Source organism: Scophthalmus maximus, chromosome 21, assembly GCF_022379125.1.
Source record: "Scophthalmus maximus strain ysfricsl-2021 chromosome 21, ASM2237912v1, whole genome shotgun sequence".
Classification (NCBI taxonomy): domain Eukaryota; kingdom Metazoa; phylum Chordata; class Actinopteri; order Pleuronectiformes; family Scophthalmidae; genus Scophthalmus; species Scophthalmus maximus.
Genome location: NC_061535.1, coordinates 4,291,391 through 4,315,434, shown reverse-complemented (window position 1 = coordinate 4,315,434; position 24,044 = coordinate 4,291,391). Strand labels below are relative to the sequence as shown.

The window sequence follows — 24,044 nt, the reverse complement described above, 5'->3', positions numbered from 1 at the left end:
CTTTTTTTGCATCTCACACAATCGCTTTTCATGGGAAGAAAACATGTTTAATTTCCCCATGTTGCAATCTTGAAGTCACAATCTTTCATGGATGCCAGCGTCTGCGGTTACACCAAGATAGTTAGCTACTGCAGGAAGATAAACATAATGTAGTTTGACTTTTGGGGAAATACTTAATACTGCTAGGTTTGTATGAGCAGGACCCAAATGCAGGAGAAAGGGACGAAGCGAGGATAGGTGAATTTAGTAATAAAAAGGCTTACATTCATAGATGGATTGCTGATGGCAGGCTGGTAAACACACACACACACACACACACACGGCAGGTAGTGATAATTGAACGCAGGTGAAACATATTAGGAACAGGTGAAGACAATTCAGAAGGGCTGGACATGACAAAGACAGGAAGTAACCAAGTAGGAGACAATGACTTCAAAGTAAAACAGGAAACACGGAATGTGACAATTCAAAGTTAAACCAGGAAACAGGGAAAGTGACTTCAAAGTAAATACTAAACCCAAGACGCAGACATCTGAAAAACAAGCTCAAGCAGGTCTACGAAATTAATTTCAAAAAGGCAACAACAAACATTACAAAACGTCCACAAAGATACAATATTTTAAGGCTACCACAAGCGATCTTAAAGAGGAGTAGAATCGTGACAAAATAATTAGCTTAGCCTCATACTTAGCTTGGCCTGATTTTCTAGCAGAGAGTTGAGCTGAGATGATCGATAACATTTGGGCGTGCGTCTGACGTAGGTGTGTTGTTTATCCGGCAGGTTAGCCTTTTCTTTCAGTATTTTTTCTTCTTCTCTAGCTGCCTTACCTTCCTGAATTTGGTCCGAAAGTCCGAACCATGCCAAAAGATTTTTGCACACTGAAAACGAATCAAACTGAAAAGTCTGAACAACTAACAACAGCTTTTGAGGAGCTGGCAGACATGACAGTGGTATCGATCTTCTCATCGCACTCTCAGCAAGACAGCGAATAGTAGTATTTTCCAAAATGTCGGACAAAATGCCCTGTAAATAGAGTTTAGATAACCAGGCCGACCCTTTCTGAACCCACGGTGAGCTGCAGAGGGATCAGAAAGGAGTTCGGACTGCACCTGCACAGGAAAACATCTGCTCTGAGACCGGGCAGCCACAGGATGTTACTGTGAGGGTAATACAAACTAGTGAACCATGAGGAAGTGTGGAAAGTGCTTTCCACAGTATACTGGATAATGTGCTGACTCATGCCACCCCTCTCACCCCCTGGCACGCACACACACACACACACACACACACACACACACACACACACACTGAGAGGGAGAGAGAGAGAGAGACAGAGACAGAGAGACAGAGAAATGGTGGTGAGTAATTTATTTTTTGACACAAAGGACATTCACCTCAAAATAAATTCTGTAAGTAGTGATGGAGGAAGTTAATTAACTTCAGAAATGTGTTTCTTCCCCCTGAACATGGCACATCCTTTTCTTAAGAAAAAGTAGTGGTGGTAGTAGTAGTAGTAGTAGTAGTAAGTCATGCATTAAAAAATCTAATCAAGTAAAAGTGGAGAAGTAATGGCAAAATGTACTTGTATGGTATTTCCTGTATTTAAACTGTGGCTGCACGGAATTGTAATTTATTCCTAGACTTATTTAGATTTAAAGTATTTAAAGGAATTAATTGTTGTTTATTCATAAAAAAAAATGTTTGTGTTCCTTTTCAGTTGACTGTCATACTAGATAATTAAAGAAGTTCTACGACATTCATTCTCTGTATGCATCTGTTTCTCAAAGAGTATAACCTGAGCCAGGCCAAACAACAATGATATCATCACTTCCACACAGGAAGTATATTAGAAGCATACAGCTGTTGAAAGACTTTAGGTGCTGTTTATCGGATCGGTATGGTGTCGGCCAATATACAAAGCCAAGTATCGGAATACAGAAGGGAAAAATGGCATTGCAAAAGCTTTGATTTTGAATACGTGTATTTATAAAACTTTCTACCATTCATCTATGCATCTCGTGGAAGGAGAAGTGTGTCACTCTCCCCCTGAACGATATGCCGTGATATCACATTTGTTGTATACGGTCATCGCAGACTGACGCAACCCTGGACCATGCAGCAGGGGAAAGGAACGTTTTCATCTTTTCCTGCTCGTTGAGCTCTTGAAGCCAGAAGACAGACAGCAGCTTTGATATAAATGAATTTCACCACACCCGTTTGGTATTGACGCACCATTTAAAGGCGAGAAATTAACCAAGGATCTAACTGGGCATCATGAACCTTTTATAATGCTGTCACCCCTTGAGGCTTCCCCCTCTATCCTCCAGACAAGTGATCAAAAGAGGAGAAGACGTAAAGTAGGATGAATTAGAGAGAGGGGGGCGACTGCTGGTCGAACGGTAGCAGAGTTCTCTCCAAGCAATTTAAATGCCCGACCATCTGTTATTTTGTGGCCTCCGACAAAAAATGCTTTTCACTAGATTATGTTGCTTTTAGTGGTAGATTCTTGGCGTTCCTGTTTTGGGCCTTTGTGGTTGATGTTTGTCTGGTCATTACAAGCGTAATTAACATTTTTGGCCTCACATACTCACCAAATTGGATAATAAAGGACGAGTGTCAGGGGAGAGGAAATGTAACGGCTTTGCACTCATCAGTGTGGGGCAAGGCTGTGATTATCTCACTGTCTTTTGGGAAATTTGAATAATTTCTGATATTCTTTTAAGACAGCGGAATTATTTAAAATGCTGAAAAAAGGAGAGCATGTACATGGATAGTGTGAGCCCAGAAACAAACACATACACACGGAATCAAGCTCCCTCTATGTGCACCTCATTAGTCAGTGGTTTCCTCCAATGAGGGGACCAAATAAAGACTGTGCCATCGGCTTCTGAGGCTGAATAGTTTGCGGGCCCAGCTGGTCACTCACAAGGGAGGGAATTAAAGGCTAAAAATGGAAGCAATTTCCTTTCAAGATTAGCCTGTGAAGAGAAACTAAGAACGATGGGTCTAATGAGGCTTTATGTTACTAAATGCAGACATTCTTTCTTAATCATTATTTGGTGTTGAGTCTTTACATGTTCTGATTAACATTGCAGGCATGTAACTACTCAGCCAAAGAGCAGGAAAAAAAGAGTGAGAAAACCAACACGAGGACAGAGAATAGAGCACAAGACGTTTTGCTGAACGGAGAGCTAATAATTCACAGACAAGACATTCATATTGTGCTGGTGAAAACATTGCTTTCAGATATGCACAAGTTCCTTTGCAATTGCCTTTAGACAGAGGGAAAGTACGGATAAAATCGAAACCACTGTACTGTTTACTGATTCTTTCATTGTTTACTAAAGAGAGCCATCTGCTGGAGAACTACCTGAACTAAACAATATTCAGTAACTGTGAATATGCCTGCTTGTATAACTTGATTTTAGTAATACGTAGATAAATAACCACAGGAGCATCGAGCTGATACGTCCTGCTCCACCGGAGCTAGATCATACAGTACGTTCAAGCAATGACCCATGGTCCTTGCACCCCAAAATCCCATATTCCTTGTTTAGCCATTACTGTGACTCAAATGTCTGAATAACTGTCTTTATGTTCTATACGAGTCCATAACTAACCTGCAATACCCTTGGCTCCTGTTATTTTTCTAATAAAATGGGAATGAGGGATTGGCAGTTTGCAACAGTTGATGTGACAGCGAACGGTATTGTGAAGGTCACTGTGATGGAAAGCCGTTGTAATACTCCTGTAACCAGAACGGTGTACATGGTACACAATGTTCAGTCCAGGTGATCGTCGATATCATGTAATGTGTCAGTGTCTCATGTGCTGAAGGCAGCAATCCGACAGTTCTGCATGACTTCCATCCTCAAATTTTGGTCGATCTTTGGACGAAGCCCAGTGCGAGACGCAGCTGAGAAGCACACAAGGCCTGTGTGAAGTCTTAAAAATAAGACAATTCACGGAGTCCTTGTGATTCAGACAGCGTCTCTCTCCCCATCACAGTTTTTTGTCCCGATTCAATTCAATTCATCACACATGCTCTTGTCTCCCTTTTCCCTCTGGCTCACCTCCCCAAATGATTCTGGATCTAGTGCCAATGTAGTTGGGGATGTGTTTGGAAAAATAAGCATCTTTTCAAGGTGAGGTGACCCTTGCTGAGAAAAAAAGGAAGGGGAAGCCTGTGAAATCCTATTATCTCGAGGCCTGCCTTATTTTATTGCCATCAGCAGTACTGGCCCATCAGCAGCCTGGCAACTGTTTCCAGCGATTGCCCCCACATTAATTCTATCGCCGCAACCGGACTTGCCCAGGGTGTGGACATTAAACACAATTTTCATCTAGACGTGATTGTATAGTCGCTGACAACGCAATTAAGGTAATGTGGTTGTTGAGACATACATGCCATGACAGGAGGAAACAAAACTTTTTTTTTTTTTTAATCATACAAAACTTTCATCCTTACATTTAAAGCATGGTTTCATTTTTGCTTTAGTTACTGTTAAGTTGCACGATGCTCGTAAAAATGTATTTGGAGTCACTAAATGTAAGAGTGGAGTAGTAATATAGAATGAGGTTGGGCAAAATGCCCTGGGTCACCTCGAAGCTTTGGTTTCCATTTAAATATTGAGTAGAGAATTGATTTCATATTCAATATGCATTCTACTGGGGCTAGAGAGGGTTGACACATTTTTCACCATGATAAACATCCACATCTGCATGACTAGGTTCATGACTTCTAATTTCAACAAAATCGTTCAATATTTCAAATCTATAAACGTGTCCATGTATCAAATAAATCCATTAGTTAATAAATTACAGTTAATGATAATTAGTTAAGAAAACTAGTAACCAAAGAATGTGGGTGAAATGCAAGAAGCAAGCAATAAAGGAGATATTGGTACAAAAATAGAAAGGTACATTTGAAACGGATCACAAATAATTATATGAATCAATTAAAAATGTAATAATTTATTCACCATTTAAAGACAAAATGAATAACTTTGGCAAATAGTAACTTTACCATTTTTGTAGATACAAAACAATACAGATCACTTAATAAATTGCTTGTTTTAAAGGTTTTAGCTCAATTTGAAATTAGTCTTAACCACTAAAAGCATCTATTGTCTCTATAAACAAAGTGTCATATCCAATGATTTTTTTAAAGATTATTTTTTAGGCATTTCGCCTTCATGTGACAGTATTATGAGAGAGAGTCAGAAAACATGACAGAAAGGGAACTGAGCAGTGAATGTTGCAGCTATGTGGTATGTGCATTAGTCCACTCTTCCTCTATCTGTCAATCTGGGTCGACCTTGGCTGTTTGGAACGAAGAAGTGGAGCTAGTTGGCCGTCTTGGCGGTGTGTTCCAGGTACAATTTTGTTCGCCTGACGCGGCCAGACGTATGCGACGGGAGCAGACACAGCAGGCGGCCTTTGTCAATGTGAGTTGATTGACGTAATGTTGGTGTCCCCCTACCTGAATACGTTATATTGAGCAAAATCCGGTTCCCCCACAATTTATCATACAAAGTGGGACACCGCCAGGGGTTTGGTGCACACTGGGGTTTCTTTCTCTGGTGAGTGAACGCACGGCATTATAGTCGGAAGCCGGGATGTGAGTTGCAGCGGGAAAGTACGGGTGTGCTTGGAAATGTGTGTGTGTGACACAGGATTAAAGTGGCATATTTCCACATTTAAAAAACAAGAGAGTGAAGAGTGATAGTATCCAGATGTAGTGAAAGAAAACCTCAACACTCTATCCAGAAGCACTGTGGGTTCAGTAATCTGTACTGAAATGTTTGTTGACCTTAGAAACACTCATGTAGACAACTAAACTGATGACGACAAACTGCTCCTTCATCCATACAAGCGTCACCTTCACCTGACCGTCCGAGTCCAGATAATGGATCAGGAAGTGCTCGCCATCATAGTCATAGGAGACGGGTGTCTCTTCTGGCTGCATGGAAACGGGGGAGCTGACACACCAAAAGGGTTTCCTGAATTCATCCAGCAGAGTCAGACTCATGATGCAGCAGTTCTGGCCAGAAGTAGAGAATTAAACATGGATGAAGACCTGTATTCTGTGTGAACTATTATCAATGTGATTTCATTGAGGTTCCATTACTATGTGCAGGGAACTACACTTCTTGAAAACCTTCATGCAGGAACACAAAACTGTCAAATTTCATGATGAAATGAGAGATTTAAACATCGTTCACCTCATCTCAGAGCACCAAAGCGGTGATATGGCCCCACACTGGATTGTTACTCTTCAGTTAACTTTTTAATAGATCTGTGATCATCACATTAAAAGGTCTGTGATCATCACATTAGAAATAGCACTAAGCCTTCTCTGTTTGTTATAACACATGGTAGCAATATGGTTAGGATGCTAAGGGCGTGCATTTCTTTCCTGCAATGACTGACAGTGGAACGGCGTCACAATTCATTTAGTACCTCCACTGCGCCCTGCAGGGCCTCGCACCTCCAGGGCAGGGTGACGCTTCCTGACAGAGGTGTGTGCTGAGACAAGTTTGTCCTGCTAATGGCAGTCAGCTGGATCAGTCCGTCACAGATCTGAGCTGGTCAAAGACAACAGCACACGACAAGCAAGTCTTTATACCATAAAAATTAGTAATTTAGTAGTAAACCTTTAGTTTAAGGTCAAAGGTTTAGTTAATTTTTTATGAGATTATTTGAATGCATAAAGACAAACAAATTAGCATTAGCAAGACATGTAGAAATAAAAGATAAAGATACAAAAGATAATATATTTATATATATATATATATATATATATTAAATCCTGAAATATATATTGAGTGTGTTGGTGCAGTTTTTTAGTATATAAAAACATAAATGTGTCTATGTCACAGCTTTATGGTAAGCTATACAATATGATGTGCAAATGTGAAGTGCACTCTAAATAGTTCACAAAGAACAATGGGGTTAACACGGCGAGGACCTCACTATCCTTATGGGGGAAAAAAAGTTTTTGATTCTTGTCGCTATGAAATAATACCTATAAATATGTAATATTAGAAAAAAAAATCAACAACCTCAAAAGTACTTAAAAAGAAAATAAACCCCCCAGCTCCCCATGATCTCCAAATGATCGTATAGTATTACTTGAACGCTCTACAGGTTAAATTAATAAGGGGACACCCCACACCATCACTTCCTGCAATATTGAAAAACTGACTAAAAATTGTCCGTGTCTGTATTTTGATTTAAGATTTTATGATCGTATTGCTCGCATTTGATTCCATGAGCTTACTTTCTTTCCCCTGTTGTACATGTAAATAGTTTTACCTTTTGTACTTCCCGGATAAAAAATTGTAAATCACAAAAATAGACAAGATAAGGCTAACTGATTCTTCGTATTATGATAATCAACCATTCAGTAATTTTTTAAAGTTTGAATGATTCACATCACTCCCCCTCTCCCATCAAAGACACTAGATTATTTAAATATCTTAAGGACAGCAGACTTTACTTTATATTTGCAGAATCATTTCACAATGAGATGTAGCATATGCAGATGAATATAAATCTTTTACTTCTGCGGCAGAAGAGCTGGGCAAAGCTTCCGGACATGAGCTTGCATTCGGTGTTGTGGAGAACAATGTGTAGCTGGTAACCATGGAGACCGTATTGGGGGTCTATGTCGTCAAAAGGGGTTTTGACCAGTGGCTCCACGTAGGGGCTGGAGAATGTGAAAAGTAAACAGGTCAATTACACTCAGACTCAGACTGTGGTTGGTGTGTGTGTGTGTGTGTGTGTGTGTGTGTGTGTGTGTGTGTGTGTGTTTATGTGTGAAGAGAAAATACCAAAAGAAAGGAAAATATTAAGAGGGCATTTCAGAGGCATATTACTTTTTGTGGACTGTGATCATAATGTGCTGTAACTGTATTGTGCTCGCAAAAGAAACCAGGAGAGGGGGCCATGTCCACGCTTTGTTAAAGTGCAAGACGCACAAAAGACGTAGGAGTATTAAGATTGCCCTGCAGTCAGTCCTGTTGCTTTGTCTCTGCTCTCAGATGAACACAGCAACTCCAGTGATACATATTGCATAAGTCAAATTGCTTTTTCTTTCTTTTTCGGGTGCATTGGAAAGTTAAATGTGACCGATGTGTTGTTTGGGCCAGTGGCACATGAGAGTTAACCCCCTCATCGCAGATTCCTGTTGTGTCCAAAACTGGTTGCTGGTGTGCACTAGTCCTGACACATGACAAGAATAAACCTCTTCACGTTAAAATGTGGTGCGGTCACGTAATGCTTCTGTGCCGGTGAAATACAGGTGCCACTAATGCAGATGCTTCAAATCCCTCCCCTGCGGTGCATTACAGATGGGTCACACCAGGAGCATCGGATAAATCCTGTCGGTTATCGCGTCCTCTGAATTTGTGCCCTAACTGGCTGACGGTGATAAAGTGCATGCCGTGTTAGCATGTGAATAAGAGGTGCCAGTTCATGTGTGGCCTACCAAGAAGAAGATCCCTGGATGCTTCTTTCCACGAGCCTGTGGAAGTGAAGTGTGAACGCGATGAAAGCAACGGAGCACTGGTCCTGTAAAGAGAGCCATCACCTAAATCACACCTAGGTTCTCCTGCTGAATCAGTCATTTTGAGAAAAAAAAAAGTGACCCATCTTACTTTTCCACCTACAACAGTATACGCCAATGTATAGTAGTTAAATTATGGATGGATGCCTGTAAACTAATTACCCTCCAGGTACCGATGATGATCCCAGGCTGCAGCAGCTTCATTTCAACCAGTCTGTCTCGACCAATGACCTGCGCGCTTTTAGTTAAAGTCTGCACCTCCAACTCAGCCATGAGGGACCTCCAGCCAGGACTGACAGAGCAAGCACAGAAAACATTTTTTACTGAGAGACAAAAGGAAACGGACAAAGAGAGAGGGATAGAGGGATAGAGATGGACAGCTCCTCTCGTACTTCTTTAGGCCGGGGCAGCTGAGGGCGATCCTCCTGACACCGTGAAGTTGAAAGGTGGGAATCTGATGGTAGTTGGGCAGGCGGCCGCCACCGCTCCAGCACAGAAACGCCGCAGTCTCGCAGAACTCGGACCGGCTCAGCTCCAATGTGCCCTCATGCCCCGACTTATCAGAGAGCGTCAGCTCCCAGGTGACGTGCAAGTTTCTAAAAATATGTTGGGACAGATATTTTGGGGTTCTGCATGCACATTTAATTGGTAGTACACAGTGGGAGAGCGGCTGAGAGCTTCGCTGCTGGTTCAAACACAAACAAAGCAGAGATGAACGGGCCCTCTAGTTTCTAAAGTGGAAAAGACTCATTTAATATTCCATAATATCTGCATGAAGACAACAGCGAATTGCACGTACTGAGCTAAAACCAAATGGACCATGCATTTCTTTTGAAGTTAATACAATGCAAATAATTGGGCAGTGTTGGGTAAAGCTGACTCTCGCTCTTTAAATCTTGCAAAATGTGACTTCAATGGCTGTTGCATTTCTTCTGGATGATGTGAGGAGTCAAGTGTGTGCAGTTTAACAGTTTCTCGCTAATGAAATGATATGCAGCGGATGAAATGGAACTGCAGCGGCTGTGATGAAGCTTCTTGATCCAATTCTGTCTAAACTGTGATTCAGGGCTGCCCCTACTGCAATGCAGCCAGTGTCTCGCTGAGACACCATCCAATATCAGTTAATCGGAGGAACAAAGCTAAAGAACTGGAGCAGCCCAGGAGGCCCGGGATGACCCAGGAGATTTCGCTCTGCATCGTCTGTATGTGTGATGTCTTGTGAAATGATTATTACCAAGGTAAATTGCGTGCTCCTCTGTGTTTCTAACAGACAAACCCCCACAGGGGGATTGTCTGTGTTGGTGGGAGGTGGGAGGAAGGGGGGGTGTGTGTGTGTGTGTTTGTGTTGTGGATGAGGGGCTGGGGTCTGAGTAATTTATTTCAACAATCCAGACAACCTCTGCGAGGAACACAATTATTTCTACTTCCCCTCTGTACAACAGCGACTGACACAGAACTCAAAAATTGAGTGCTGCACAGCCTCTAATCAGAGGTTATAAAAACCCGGCCTCGTCTGCGGCGGAGGCGGCAGGGGAACTTTCCCCCCGCGCGCCGGTGGTCCCCCTGAGCAGGCATCGCATTTAAGCAGAGACCTCCTCTCTCACCTTTAATAACAAAGTGTCATTAAGTGCAATATGAGAAACAAAACCACGCTTTGTTTTGAGTGCCAGCAGCCTCGACTATCCTCTGAACTTTCTCGACAGTGAGGGATCCCCAGAGTTTTTACTGTTTGTTAACCACAAACAGCGCAGGGGCTGCCATGATACATCACGGCGCTGCATTCAATTGTAAAACAGCTACACACAGCAAACAGAGGGCAAGTGTGTTCTCCACAAGACGATCAAGATGCTTCCATTTAACTGAAATAAGTTAGTCTGAAGCAGCAAAATGTAATATATACTGCAAATCTAACTGGCACAAGGATTCCAACAGAAATAATGAGACCCCTTTTCTCAGTAGCTAAGATGTTCGAATACATAGTAGGCTACAAGCAGCACTTGTCAGGCTACTCAAGTGTCTGGCAAATGGAATCAAGCATCTGGCCCATTAAACAAATCACACATCTTCGGGTACTTCATCCGAGGGGTGTTCAGAAGTGGTCTGGCTGCGTGTCTTACCTGAGAACGCGCTCCGTGTGACTGGGCAGCCCCGTGTGTCGGCTTACGAGTCCAAGGTGTCTGTTCCACTTGTTCATGTCACGTGCGGCCACGGTCCTGAAGAGCAGCCACTTCCAGTAGCCACCGGCGACGCGATCCTGCAGCTCCTGCGACTTTTTATTCTTGCCATACTTCGCAATGTATATTTTATTCCACAGAGCACTACATGGGTTGGTATTGGTAGGTAGAGAAAGAGAGTGAAAATAACACAAAGAAAATTACATTTTACAACCCATAAAAACAGACTTGTATCAATATATTGTTGTATTTTGTGTCTTTTTAATTATTAAAGCTCAAATTCTAAGACTGGTCCATCTCTGTTAAGAGGTGGACATGACAACAGCTTACAAAAAATAAATCCTCATACTGCTTTTAGGATACAGTATAAATATTGTTTTTTCTTTTTTTAAATCTGTTCCTCATTCATTTTCCAAATTATGAGACTTCACCATCAAACTGAGTCCAATAAAACTTATTTCTTTAAACATTTACTAATTTGCAGTAACCCAAAAGAAAACCTTTTTTTTAAATAAACTTTCCAGAAATCAGAGCAGTCTCATGAAATATGAGAGTGAAATAAAAGAATAATGCAAACCATTGCAAAATAATAAAAACAAGCAGATTACAACCGAAGATAGATTTAAAGACAAGTAACATCACTGGAACAAACTATTTGTTGATGAGCTGATTTGTGGATAACGGAAAATTAATCAACAACAAGTTTGATAATCAATGACTTCTCCAAAATAACTACCAAGAATTTACTAGTTCCAGCCGATCAAAAGTGATTATTTAACTGGCTTATCGTTCGTTTTTGTATTAGTGGTCAAACAAAATGAAAGTGTTAACTTGAGCTCTGGGAAATTGTGATAGACATGTTTCTGAAAAGAAACAATCAAAGAAACATGAAACTATGATGAAAAACAATGGTTAGTCATAAGATTATACTGCAGGGAAAGGGTTGTTTGGCTTTGAGGATTCAAGGAGAGACAAAAAAAATGTGGACAAAGAGATATTTGGGGGGGATTGATGCAGTGCAGCATTCAGATATTCTCCGAAATTGTAAGCAAACTGTTTTCACTAACTGTTGGATCAGATAAACGCGATTTGGCGGATATACTCACTTATCGTTGGCAAGCTGGCAGAGGAGCTTATTGACATGGCTGACGCTGAAGAGAGCGGAGGCGTCCAGGTACGACAGAATCTTAATCAGGATCTCAGGTGGCAGTCTGCGGGGAAAAAAAGAAGAAAGAAAATAGAAGCTAATTAGAGATCAGACCAAGGAAGTGACACCAGTGTTTTAATGGCACCTGTTGTTCAACATGCAGTTCTTCAGAGGCACCAGTGTATGAAACTCATGAGCTCTTGACAGGCTACTTAAAAATCGTATCATTCACTTCTGGAACATCTACTGACCCATGTTGATGTTTTCTAATTTAGAAGCAATGGTATCAACCAACAATACAAATATACATTACATATAAACTGTGTATATGAGTGATTCACTGTATTGTGTAGCACTCTTACAGGATGTTTAATATAAAACACAAATGACGCCCCGTAGTTTCCAACACTTTAGCTCAGACAAAACTGCGGCGTCGGAAAGAGTCCCCTCTCGCTGTGCAGGAAGTTCTGAATTAAATCACGAGTCAGCTACAAAATGTCAACAAGCAAGCAGAGCAAGAAGGACTCATCTATGTGAAAAATTGAAGTCACCAACACCAGCTCTTCTATCTGTCGTTGGTGAAAATGAGCATGTTTGGATGTTGAAGCTAAAAATTGTTATTTGTAAAGTTTGTTATGATCATCGCTGTCTTGGACGGAGGTGGTCTCCATGTCTGTCACAGAGAATTATGGATTCTGGGTTGTCTGGTTGCACCAGTCCAGGGTTAATGCTGCCAAATACCTTCGGATGAAATGACTTGAGTGAGTAATTCAATACATTTGTGTTCACATTTCCTGCCCGGTCAATCACTGTCATTTCACTGCGCATCAACAACCACATGAAACAACCTCTAAACCTGACACTAAATGAATAAATCATATTTGGTGTCATTTTCCCAGAGGGAGTGGGGCCAGCTTTAAAATTCAATGTACTCAGATACAACTGACTGACATTTGGGCGGCTGTGGCTCAGGACGTAGGGACGGTTGTCCACCAACCAGGAAGTGGTCCTGAACTCTAAATTGCACTCCTCAATAAATCATCAGTGGATTAGTCAATCGATTGGAAATGATCAGCAACAATCTGAATGAAAATTGAACAACCAGGCTGCACGACAGAGAGTGCTGCTGCCATGCCCGCAGCTCTGTGAGACTGTACAGTACTGAGGCCCAACGGTGCTTCAAGCCAAATATTATCAATAGCAGTAAGTAGCTATTATCTCTACCGCATTCATCATCTTAGGTTTGAGCATGTTAGCACGCAAACGTTTACTTAATTAACACCGGGTACAAATCACAGCGGAGGCTGACGGGAATGTCGTTTGTTTTGTAGATGTCCAATCATGGAATGGAAACAGAACACGTTGAAAGGCTGAATTGCTGGTCGGACAATTCACACTTCACTGACTTATTAAATGAGACGGGCATTTTAAATGTACACACATATATATACACACACACACATATATATACATACACACATACAGAAACATGTATAACTGTATATATATATATATATATATATATATATATATATATATATATATATATATATATATATAGGATAGGTGTGTGTCACATTCATACATATATATTATAAGTACATATATACATACAGTTGTAGTGTGGAGGCCTTGGTGATTCATTCATTGGCCACAGACTCTGATTAATTTGAACATGTAGTGAAGAACATTTCATCCGTATTGATTTTGCTCTGCTTTCATCGAGCACGGCTGCAAACGCCGTCTATAAATCTTCTCACCATCAGTCGGAGCAATAAAGCATCGACCTGCCACAGGTTTCCGACTCGGGCGTCGGACGCCGCTCGGTGAGAAGAACGTGATCGTGTTCCGACAGATTACCTTTCCACAAGGTTCCGAGACGACGTCTCAGCTGCTCTCCTGCACGTCCGCAGGTAACTTGAGGTAACTTGTTTCGGCGCTGACATTTGATTTGTTTGTTTGACGACGCCTCCTCCAACAGAGCACAATGCTAACTGACGTTACAAACGTGACTGTTTACCGAAGAACAACCGTAAAGAGGAAGGCTGCACGTCGTAAGTATCCGCGTCCGGTCGCCATGGTGACGCCCGGTCCTTTGATACGGTCAAGTTTCTTCCGCGAGCGGAAATGCGTTTGTCGCTGGCGAAGGGGCCAGTTGTCCTTCAAAATAAAAGCGGAAATGAAACTTAATGTGAAGCTGAGAAGAAATTACAAAGTCTGCGACATGAATTAAACTAAAAGAGACAGATGCAATTCAAATACTGCTGGGCATCGTTTTCCGAGACTGTATTTGAATAACCAGGTCAGCGATTTTAAAAGGCGTTGGATTAGAGGGGCTACACTGGTGATTTAGTGCTGCACTTTCAATAAGGCAGGGGACTCACAGGAGGCCCGTTAAAGAGAAAATGGTCCAAATCGAAGCGGCAGAGGATAGATTAAGCTGACTTTCGGTTTCTGGTAGGTGTCAAATGGCTGAAGCAATAACGCAAGTTTATTTCGTCAGAACCTTTCAACAACACAGCAATTCAAAGTGCCTAATAACTCATAAAGGCATTAAGGAAAGCTATAGGCCAAAGACACACAAGGCAATATCAAAAAAAGACACATGTAGCCTATAATATAATTAGAAAAAGCATAGACTTCTTCATTTCCCACCATGCTGCTTGATTTGTCATTCATTTGAACACCCCAACCTTTTTAAAAAAAAAAAAAAAAAAAAATTATTTCCTCATTAAAAACAACGCTGAACTATTTCTGATGATGTCACCGGTGTAATTTTCTCAAATCTGACACAGCCCCATAGATTTTGGCTACAAATGGCATGAAGGTGCATTCAATGAAACCACACATTCACACAAAAAAGCACAAGATGCAACCCATTGTTTAAAATGACAATAGTACATTCAAAAGGAATTCACCACAGACAACTTTTCATGCACGCAGTATTCAGCAAATGACCTTGTAAAAACACTCAATTAACACATTAACATGTCACAGAGGAAAAGTACAAAAGAATTAACTGAAAATGTTTTTGGACCCCAGGTCCAGAAAGAGATGGAGGTACAGTACAGTACAAAACTTTTTATTTGGCCACTTACATTTTGTTTTCATGGGGTCGTTTTCCTTCTGTAGCGACCGGACGACGGTGGGCTGCAAATGAGCTCCATGCTAGAGACATGAACGTACTCATTATAGCTGCTACATCTCTTTGTCTTGTGTAATAGTTTAACGTCATTGTCCCTATTAAATAAACAAACAGAGAGGTATTTGGCAGCTGGAGAGGTACATGTCAAGATAATAAAAGATATGTTTGGTGTTAGGTGTGCAATAAATTCTGATAACATCTGAACGATATCCTTTCAGATGTTATCCTCACCGTTCTGTTGCAACACAATAAAAATGTGTCACATTTGGTATGTGAAATGATCACGAGGAAAGATACTATTTTTATTATTTTGAACCTATAGGTGGAAAGAAAAATCCTGTTTCACCACGGAAGACAGGAATACATTGTCGGATTTGTCGAGTTACAATAGACTTTGTGGACCATAGGTTTTGCAGACACACATATTGCAGTTATTTATTTTCACTGCCTGGAGACTCAACCATTACCACACATGGCTAACTCTGAACCTTATTCAAATCTTAGTGCTAAAATTAGACGGCTTACCTTGGAAAACCTGGTTTTTGTCCCCGAATAGAACTGAATAAACAGATTTCTCTCCACAATGTGATGATCCGAACACACACACACAGTTGTACGCTACTGCAGAGGTCACATCTTACTGATGTCAGACAAGAGAGACATAACACACTCCCCCTCCCTCGCTCCCATGAGGTTCCTTTTGGGGTGAGAGGGAGCGAAAGAGCTAATAAATTAACTTGAGTGTGAGACTCTGACCTCATTTCAAATATGAAGATACAAACTAATTTATAGGTGCGCACACAGAGAGATGGACAGATGGACAGATGGAGAAATATTTAATGTGGATATTTTAGACCTCTTGAAGGATTTGGTGATACTTATTTTTAAGTGCATAATATTTGTAGCAGTATTATACGTGGGGTATAAATTAGGTTTTAGAAAGACAGATCACAACAAATGACCTCACCATTAAGCAACATCTAAGTCAGGGGGATCATGGTGATATGAGTGCTTTTGTAATTTGTACAGGAATACAGAAACCCAACCGCACTGAAGGCGATGTCATTTCCCCTGCAAAAGCAGATGGTTCGCTTCAGGACCCGTCACATAATCGACCTCCCCGTTCCTGGAAGCCAGTCGGCTCTGCTAGCTGTCAGGGAAAATAACCATAACACTACTGTCAGTCGACTGGCAAACTGATCAGCTTCCCTGGTGGAAGGGAAAGTCCCTTCTAGGGCAACGGCAGCCCCTGGTAAGGTAATGCCATGTAGGCCACATCCCTGTTCCCTTGCATGTCCCCTCACTTGCTTGACATTAGATGTTTTCTGTGGCTGTGTGTCCTTCTGGAGGCCCTGGGGTCAGTTGTGGCTCTCGGATACCTGATGTCACTCTTCCGCATGGGTTGTCACTTAGCTCTGACAGTGCGATGTGCATGGCACCGAGGACGAGGAAGGGGGGGTATTGCGATGATAAAATCGAAAATGTGGGGATTTGATTTTACCACAAGTCATGTTTTACAAAAAAAAGTGTTGCATTCATGGAAGCAGCTGGTCGAATGTTAACCGCACACAGTATTTGTGTCAAGGCTTTCAATGCTTATTTATAGTGACATCCCATGACATTCAGTCGTGTCCTCTCCTCCTAAATATTTGCTGGCATTTTGGAAATTCCAATTCCAGTCCAGACGAATTATGTTCAAAGAAATGATGCCTTTCCCTCCTATACTGTTTACTTGAGCTGCGTGAAGTTGAGGACAGTCTACGCAGTACTTTCTCCTGCAAATGCGAATGCCATGAATAATGTGGCCAGTTAGCATATCTGTAAGTCGGAAAATGACAGCTCATTAAAGGTCTGACCAAGCCCACTATCAGAACCTTCGGAAGTGTGTAAGGGACCCTCGCCACGTGGCCCTCTAAAGGATGATTACATGTCAAGGACTCAAAAGATAGGTCAAATGTGGTACAGTGAGGAGCAAGTCCTCCTCCGTGAAGCGAGTCGCCTTCCATCAACTTGCTTATGGGGTGTGTTGTTAGGAGTGATCTGCATATGACATAATTTGATGACACACTAGTACACAGCTTGTTAATAAATACATCAGACAGATATCACACAACTTATTATTTCAATAATGTCCATGCTTTTTTAAAATCTATGCACTGTACCTCTGGAGAACGGATGTGAGATATTCTGCACGACTAAAAAGCGCCACTCGATGGCGCACAAGTATCTATATTGGGACTCGTAGAGATGCACGTTTAAGTCTGGAATTGGAGACATATACATGCATGCCGAATGTGCCATGCAACAGCAAGGTTATCCGCCGCAGCCCCTTTCATTTCAGATTAATCAGGATGACGCATGAGAAACCCGCAGCATATAAATGACAGACACCGGGAGGAGGTGATCTCTGCCGTCCTGAGGGGCCCCCGAGCGCGCGGCATTGAACTGATTAATATGTAAACATAGCCATTAATCCACGCATGTGCTCTTAATTGCGCGATACTTCTCAAGGAGTCCTGTTGCAGTGGCAACACAAAGAATGGGGCGTGAGTTGTCCCTCGAAACGGAGCCCAGAGACTTTTGCTTTGCTTTTTTTTTTTTCCGCTTTGCACAGAGCGATCAGAGCACTCGGTTCACAGTGTGCGAGAGGCAGAGAGCGCATAGCAGCGGGATGGATAGCACAGGTAGGTCGTGATTTACCTTTTTCTCAACAGGAATACCTGCAAGTGTGCTCGTTTGATCGCAATTATCAGTGGGACCGTGTGCGGAGAGAGACCGTATCGCCTCTTCCATTCTCATTATCCACTGTAACAAACTGCGGCGCACAAATCTATCAGGGGAACTCCGCAGTAGCACAGATATTTGGGTTTGTCAATAATGGACCAAATGGAAAATGAGTATGCATATTTACAACGTGTTTGTTCTCAGATTTTGGTATATAGGTTCATTTTTACGCACGGTGTAGCCATTTTACGCACACAGATTGTAGTTGAGTGTAATAACTAAACTGTATACAAACATTCTCCTATTGCTGTCAACCATTAAACCTCTCCTTTTTCCCCTCTTATCATCAGGATTTACAACTACAGTTGTCTGAATACGCTCCCAAAATCAACTGAGACGCACGGGAGGGAGGGGAGTCTCAGCCGGAGAGAGTCTGAGTGCGTCTGTGTCAGAGGGCGTTTGAGAGAGTAAGGGGGCATCACAGAGAGAGAGGAGACGCGAGAAGGGGAAGAGAGAAGGAAGTAAGTCTGGACCAGGTGATCGAACACTGACAAACCTCCGAGGGGCTGCCATCAGTGTGCACGGGATCAGCGATCTGACCATGGCGCCAGCGCGCTGCCCGGGACCCTGTGCCATGCTGGCACTGAACCTCCTCATGGGATGCGGCGTGGTTCTCTGCCTCGGCCAGAACGACACGGAGCCCATCGTGCTCGAAGGGAAGTGTCTCGTGGTGTGCGACTCGAACCCTTCCTCGGACGGAGGGGTCACTTCCTCGCTCGGCATATCAGTCCGCTCCGCTGGGGCAAAGGTGGCGTTCTCCGCCGTGCGTGGAACCAACCACGAGCCGTCGGAGATGAGCAACACGTCAATGACCATCTATTTTGACCAGGTCAGATGCCCACTGAATTTGGCACTAACATACCCCATCAACAATTTGTTATCAGTCAGATGTGTCCCAATATCTTAGCTCCGTTGTTGCTTTCTCCTATATGTTTTTACTTATTCTTAACAACTTACATTGAGCCGCGGGCGTATAACTTGTTTAGGGTCATGTTTCATTGATTTTCCATCACCGCTCGCGCCATGTGTGATCTGATCTTCTTGTAACGCTCCGCGTAACTCGGTTTAAAGATGCACCGCCAAAACGAGTGGTCTTCCGCGCAGGGTCATTTATTACAAATGCGTACAAGGGGCCACGGTCGAATCTACATTGTGCACTGTGTAGTTTTTGGGGCTGCTCCGACAGCTTTTCACGGCCGAGGGGCTTTGGACGGCGACCTGTTGTACGCATTCAATTTGGAAACCCAGCCCAAACTGCGACTGCCTGAAACATTTGGCATGCCAGAACCAGGCAATGTCTCCCACGCCAGTCTGTAGTCACTGTGCGTATCAGAGACAAACAGTACACAGTAGCAGCTGCTGAAGCATGAACATGGTGGGGGGGGGGGGGGGGGGGGGGGGGGGGGACACAGCACTGTCTCATTGTGCGCCCCCCTTTTTTTTTTTTGGTCACAGGTTTTAGTGAACATCGGCAACCATTTCGATCTCAAAGCAAGTGTTTTCCAGGCTCCAAGGAGGGGAATATACAGTTTCAGCTTTCACGTGGTGAAAGTGTACAACAGACAAACCATACAGGTGAGCGAAACCGCACAGAGGCATTGTAGTGCACGGGGCCATACGCCGGTCGTTGGGGTACACTCAACAAAAAACCCGTGTCTCCCCTTTTCCCTGCAGGTGAATCTGATGCAGAATGACTATCCGGTCATATCAGCGTTCGCCGGTGACCAGGACGTCACGAGAGAGGCGGCCAGCAACGGAGTCCTGCTGATGGTCGAGCGGGAGGACCGGGTCTACCTGAAGCTGGAACGTGGCACCCTCATGGGGGGATGGAAATACTCCACCTTCTCGGGCTTTCTAGTCTTTCCTCTATAATCTAACCTGCGATGACCCACGTCGCCCGGGACTCTGCCAAGGGTCGAGGAACAGGAACCGAACAAAAAAAAAAAAAAAAAAAAAAAAGGAGGAAAAAAAAGGAAAAAAGAGAAGAAACCCCCCCCCCCCCGAAACACGCCATTTCTTTTTAACTTAAATAACTGTCAGCCAAGGAAGCCGACGAATATCTGTATACCCACACTCGTCCACTATCTAGTCTATTATGAGCGTTTCCTTGGAGTTTCATATATCCCAATCCGTCAGTCCACTTTAACGCAGTCTGGGTGATCAGACGTATCGATCGACCAGCACAGTTTGCTTGTCGGGTATGTGGATTTTTTTTTTCTTTCTTTTTCTCGCTTGGAAAAACAAACTTTGCCAACAGACAAACGAGTGCACCATGGGCAAAAAGAAAACAACAACAACAAAAAACGGACGAGGCGAAGACGAGGAGTGGAAGAACGAGTGTGTTATGCTCAGTTTTATGTTTGTATAGCCTTAAAGAATATTACGGTTTCCGTCCAAGTGAAGTATTATGGAATTATGGACACCCAGAGAAGAAGTGCTTTCACACCCCAAAGCATTTTTTTCTTTTCTTTTTTTGCACGACCGGAAGTTCTTTTTCTTTTTCTTTTTTTCTTTTTCTTTTTTTTTCTATTATGTTTTGTGCTGTCAATGGTTTGGATGCTGAACGTACCGAAAATAAGCCAAATGTAGGCCGCCGAAGAGTTTATCAAAAGAGAAAAAAAGGCGACATATTCCAGCCACCGGAGACGATTTAGAGCCCTTTTATTAAAACAAAAAAAAAGACATAATTTGAGTAGGCTACATATTCACATTATTGTGTGTTCTGCATTTCGGAATCTGCGTAGCTTTGACTGATTTAATGTCCAGTGACGTTGCTCACCAAATGTACATTGTTGAAACGATAGAAGAATCCCTATATGTCCCGCTTAATAAAAGATATTGTATTGTATAGGCATTCATCACTTTTTATTCCCACGCGCATCGGTCTGAGAGGGGAACAGACCGGGAGAAGCCGAGAGGCCGCGTCTGCTCGAGTCGCTGTCCGAGGTGCTGAAATCTCCTGCGCCAACAGGGAGCACTACTTCCTTTTTCTTTAAGGAAACCCAGAGATGGCGAATATTTGTGAAGGATTCTACTCTAAAAAGAACAACAACAAAAAAAAATGTCCCCCCCCCCCCGCTCGTTGTTGCTGGTTTTTTTTTCAAATGGAATAAATTTGCTGGAACGGAAATAGTGTGCATCGAGTTACAACACACTGGAGCGCCTTTTCTTTAAACGCAGGGCACGACAAATAGGAAAACGACGGAGAAAACAATTCCCAAAATCCCGAATCGCTCTCAAAATAAAACTGGCGTGTTTGGGGTTATCAAACTGTTTGTTTTTTTTAAAGGCTCATATGATAAAAAAAAAGAAAAAAAAGGAGACAAATCCGCCTATTCTGTAGTTTTGCAAGTTGCTCGGCCCTGTGGTGTAACTTTGGGGGTCGTGACATAGTTGGAAGCCATCTGTTAGATTTTAACGTTTTAGGACACACACACACACACACACACACACACACACACACACACACACACACACACACACACACACACACACACACACACACACACACACACACACACACACACACACACACACACACACACACACACACAGCATGTGTGTGCTATAAATACATAAATCACTTCAAAGCCCTGTTTAAATGATGATCAAGGACATTCCGAACTGTCGAAGAAAAATGATTATTGCAAAAAACAATTGTACCTCAAAGCAAAACAATATTGAAACAATCAACAAATGTTCAGAATATGGAGGACACTTAAGGCCCTACTGTTTTTGTTTTTTTTAAAGATGTACACGGATGAGGTGAATTCCGCTGTGAGGCCTTTATCCTGTTCTAATTACCCACGTGCAAGTTGAGAGTTTGGAGCTTTTGATATGTCGCCTGGATGGAGGCAAAAATTCGCCACTGCTCAATATCAGAAAACGCTGTCCCTATTGTCTTTTGTCAAATTGTAAAATTCGTGAACTGTGGTGTGACTTAATTTTGCGGGTAAAGCTAGTTGTTCTGGTTGATGTGGGCCTATTGGGTCAAAGGTCAGACCATATGTTAAGTTGTGCTTCAGCTTTGGAAGATTCTTATAGGTATATTGACCTGGTTTTTATTGCTGTGGGGCTGCGCTGCATATAAACGTTGTTATGGGGGACACACATCTTTACACTGCCTGTATGGTTTCTGGGCTTTGCTGTGGAGGGGACGTTTTGGAAAAAAAGAAAACTATACAACAAACATGTTGAAATATGATGAAGTGGAAAGGTACAGTTTGAGATGGTCTTAAAATGCTTTTTAACTTTTACATGAGAAGCAACAGGGGATGCCTTGGACAAAAGGTTCTAGATTAACTACACGAAAACCCTCTGATTTGTTGAGCATCATTAATCTGATCATAATCCTAACAAAAAGTCCACCCCCCCACCGGTGGAATTGCCTGTTTTAATACAAAGCCAGCTTGACATTGGCAGGAACAAAATGGTACCAGCAGAGTTAAGAGCCTCACTGCACAGGCGGCAACACTCAATGACAATACTGAACTTGTTGAAACACGCACTCCTATTATACTTTGTCAGGAACAAACATTGGAAAACAGAAAAACAACAGTTTTTCAGTTTAGTCTTTTGTTTTTCACTTCACTTCAATATGACCCACACAGCTGCGAGGCCTCAAAAACATTTGCATTACTAACCGATAATATCAAACACGTGAGCATCTGGATAACTTGCATAATCCTACGTGTAATTATCTGCTGCAGTATTATTCTTGAAAAAAAGACATACCTACATCTTTTGAATGGGACAACACGACAGCTGCGAACAGAGAAAGAAAGAAAAAAAAAGAGACCTGCTGATGCCAGCAACAGGACTGCACAAAGCAGCAGAAACTGCCAGCAAATCAGAGTGATTTGGAGAGCGTATTAAATTGGCCTATAAAATGCTAATTGTGCCCAGACCGGAATGAAAAGTCTGTTTCCAAATGACACCCTTAGATAATTAAGGCGCTGGTCAAAAACGTCGCCTATTCGGTGGACAGAGCAAATGAGGAATATAAACAAAAGTGCACTTTTTGTTTATAGCATACTCTCAAATGAGTCTGACAAAATCCTTTTGCTCATGTAAAGAATATAACTTTTGTGCATGGGATACTTAAATTGTTGAAACTTATCTGAAAAGACTTGTGATACCCCCAAACAATCTATACATGTTGCCGTACTGCTGCCACTTGTTCATATTAAGTAAATATAGAGTCGCCCTCATAATCAGAGAGTGTAAGCGTGTGATTTGCTGTTTTATGGAAGCGCAGAAGGCATTTTACTGTGCTCCGCAGACCACACGCAGTTAATTGGAAAACTTTTAGTCGCCATTAAATAGCCCTGAACTCATGCGGCCTCCTGGCTTTTTCCGAGCATTATTCGTTCTTCGGCGGTTTCTTTAAAGATTACCGTTTGTCATCACAACGCGCACACTCTTTGAGGATTGCTTCTTTTTATTTGTGTGATTCCAGGACCCAGCACTTGCACTAAGATCATAGGCACGGCTGCACGGCGGGCCCCTCGCAGTGGGGAGGTGCAGAGGCGCTCTGCGCATTGGAATCTAAATTATGTAATAGACTCATCAGGCGAATGTCATCTTTGGTTCCAGACTCTCATGGAGAATGTCAGCTTTTCCTTAATGAGGTTGTTTAAGTGTGTAAACACTCACGCAGGCTCAAACAAACATGCAGTGCACATTTACAACTATAACCATTATGTACATGCACACACAGACACACGTGCGCGCACGCGCACACACACACGGCGCAGAGTGAAATGCCTTCTCATTGAGTCTTGAACAAGGCGGCTCCTGTTTGGAAAGGTCTAAACACGCCGCAGACAAACGACATTGAAACCATTTGAGCGTTGAGATTGGAAGTCGCCTGGTGTCGAGTTGAAAGCTGTCGCCGCGGCAGCTCTGTCGCTCATTTCAGCTCCTCTTGTGGTGTTTAAACATTTAATTACGTTGAGGGATCTGCTCACTTTTTACTTAGCTGGTCTTTTCTCCATTTGTTTTTACATGTAAAAACAAGGACAAAGGAATTGTGCAAAATAGATGAAAGCCAACCTCCCCAGTAGAGCCAGTCCTAGCCTATATGGGGCCCCGAAGCTAAATTTAATTTGGGCCCCCTCTGCATTAGAGGGATATGTCCTTTTTTGTGACATTGCCTTTATTTTTTATAAGCGAGTGCCTTTTTCATTGACTGTCTGACTGACTGTGGTTGTGTCGTTACATTT

At 42.5% G+C, this 24,044-nt stretch overlaps 2 protein-coding genes across 3 annotated transcripts; one reads left to right on the top strand and one right to left on the bottom strand.

Annotated features, from left to right (window-relative positions):
- Positions 1 to 4,959: 4,959 nt before the first annotated feature.
- Positions 4,960 to 13,997, bottom strand: fbxo15 (F-box protein 15). 2 transcript variants are annotated; one of them, XM_035619736.2, is made up of 9 exons: positions 13,752 to 13,993; positions 11,851 to 11,955; positions 10,688 to 10,888; positions 8,963 to 9,166; positions 8,733 to 8,862; positions 8,493 to 8,575; positions 7,567 to 7,712; positions 6,464 to 6,588; positions 4,960 to 6,044 (listed from the first exon to the last, which is right to left on the bottom strand). In XM_035619736.2, the coding sequence occupies exons 1-9, from the start codon at positions 13,835 to 13,837 to the stop codon at positions 5,784 to 5,786; spliced, it is 1,341 nt and encodes a 446-aa protein (XP_035475629.2). In that variant the 5' UTR covers positions 13,838 to 13,993; the 3' UTR covers positions 4,960 to 5,783. The 2 variants fall into 2 exon arrangements, with proteins under 2 accessions (XP_035475629.2, XP_035475630.2); XM_035619737.2 differs by lacking the exon at positions 8,963 to 9,166 and having other exon boundaries at positions 13,752 to 13,997.
- Positions 13,998 to 17,366: 3,369 nt separating this feature from the next.
- On the top strand, positions 17,367 to 20,668 carry cbln2b (cerebellin 2b precursor). The gene is made up of 4 exons (XM_035619816.2): positions 17,367 to 17,720; positions 18,111 to 18,649; positions 19,276 to 19,395; positions 19,495 to 20,668. The coding sequence occupies exons 2-4, from the start codon at positions 18,362 to 18,364 to the stop codon at positions 19,690 to 19,692; spliced, it is 606 nt and encodes a 201-aa protein (XP_035475709.1). The 5' UTR covers positions 17,367 to 17,720; positions 18,111 to 18,361; the 3' UTR covers positions 19,693 to 20,668.
- The last annotated feature ends 3,376 nt before the right edge of the window (positions 20,669 to 24,044 follow it).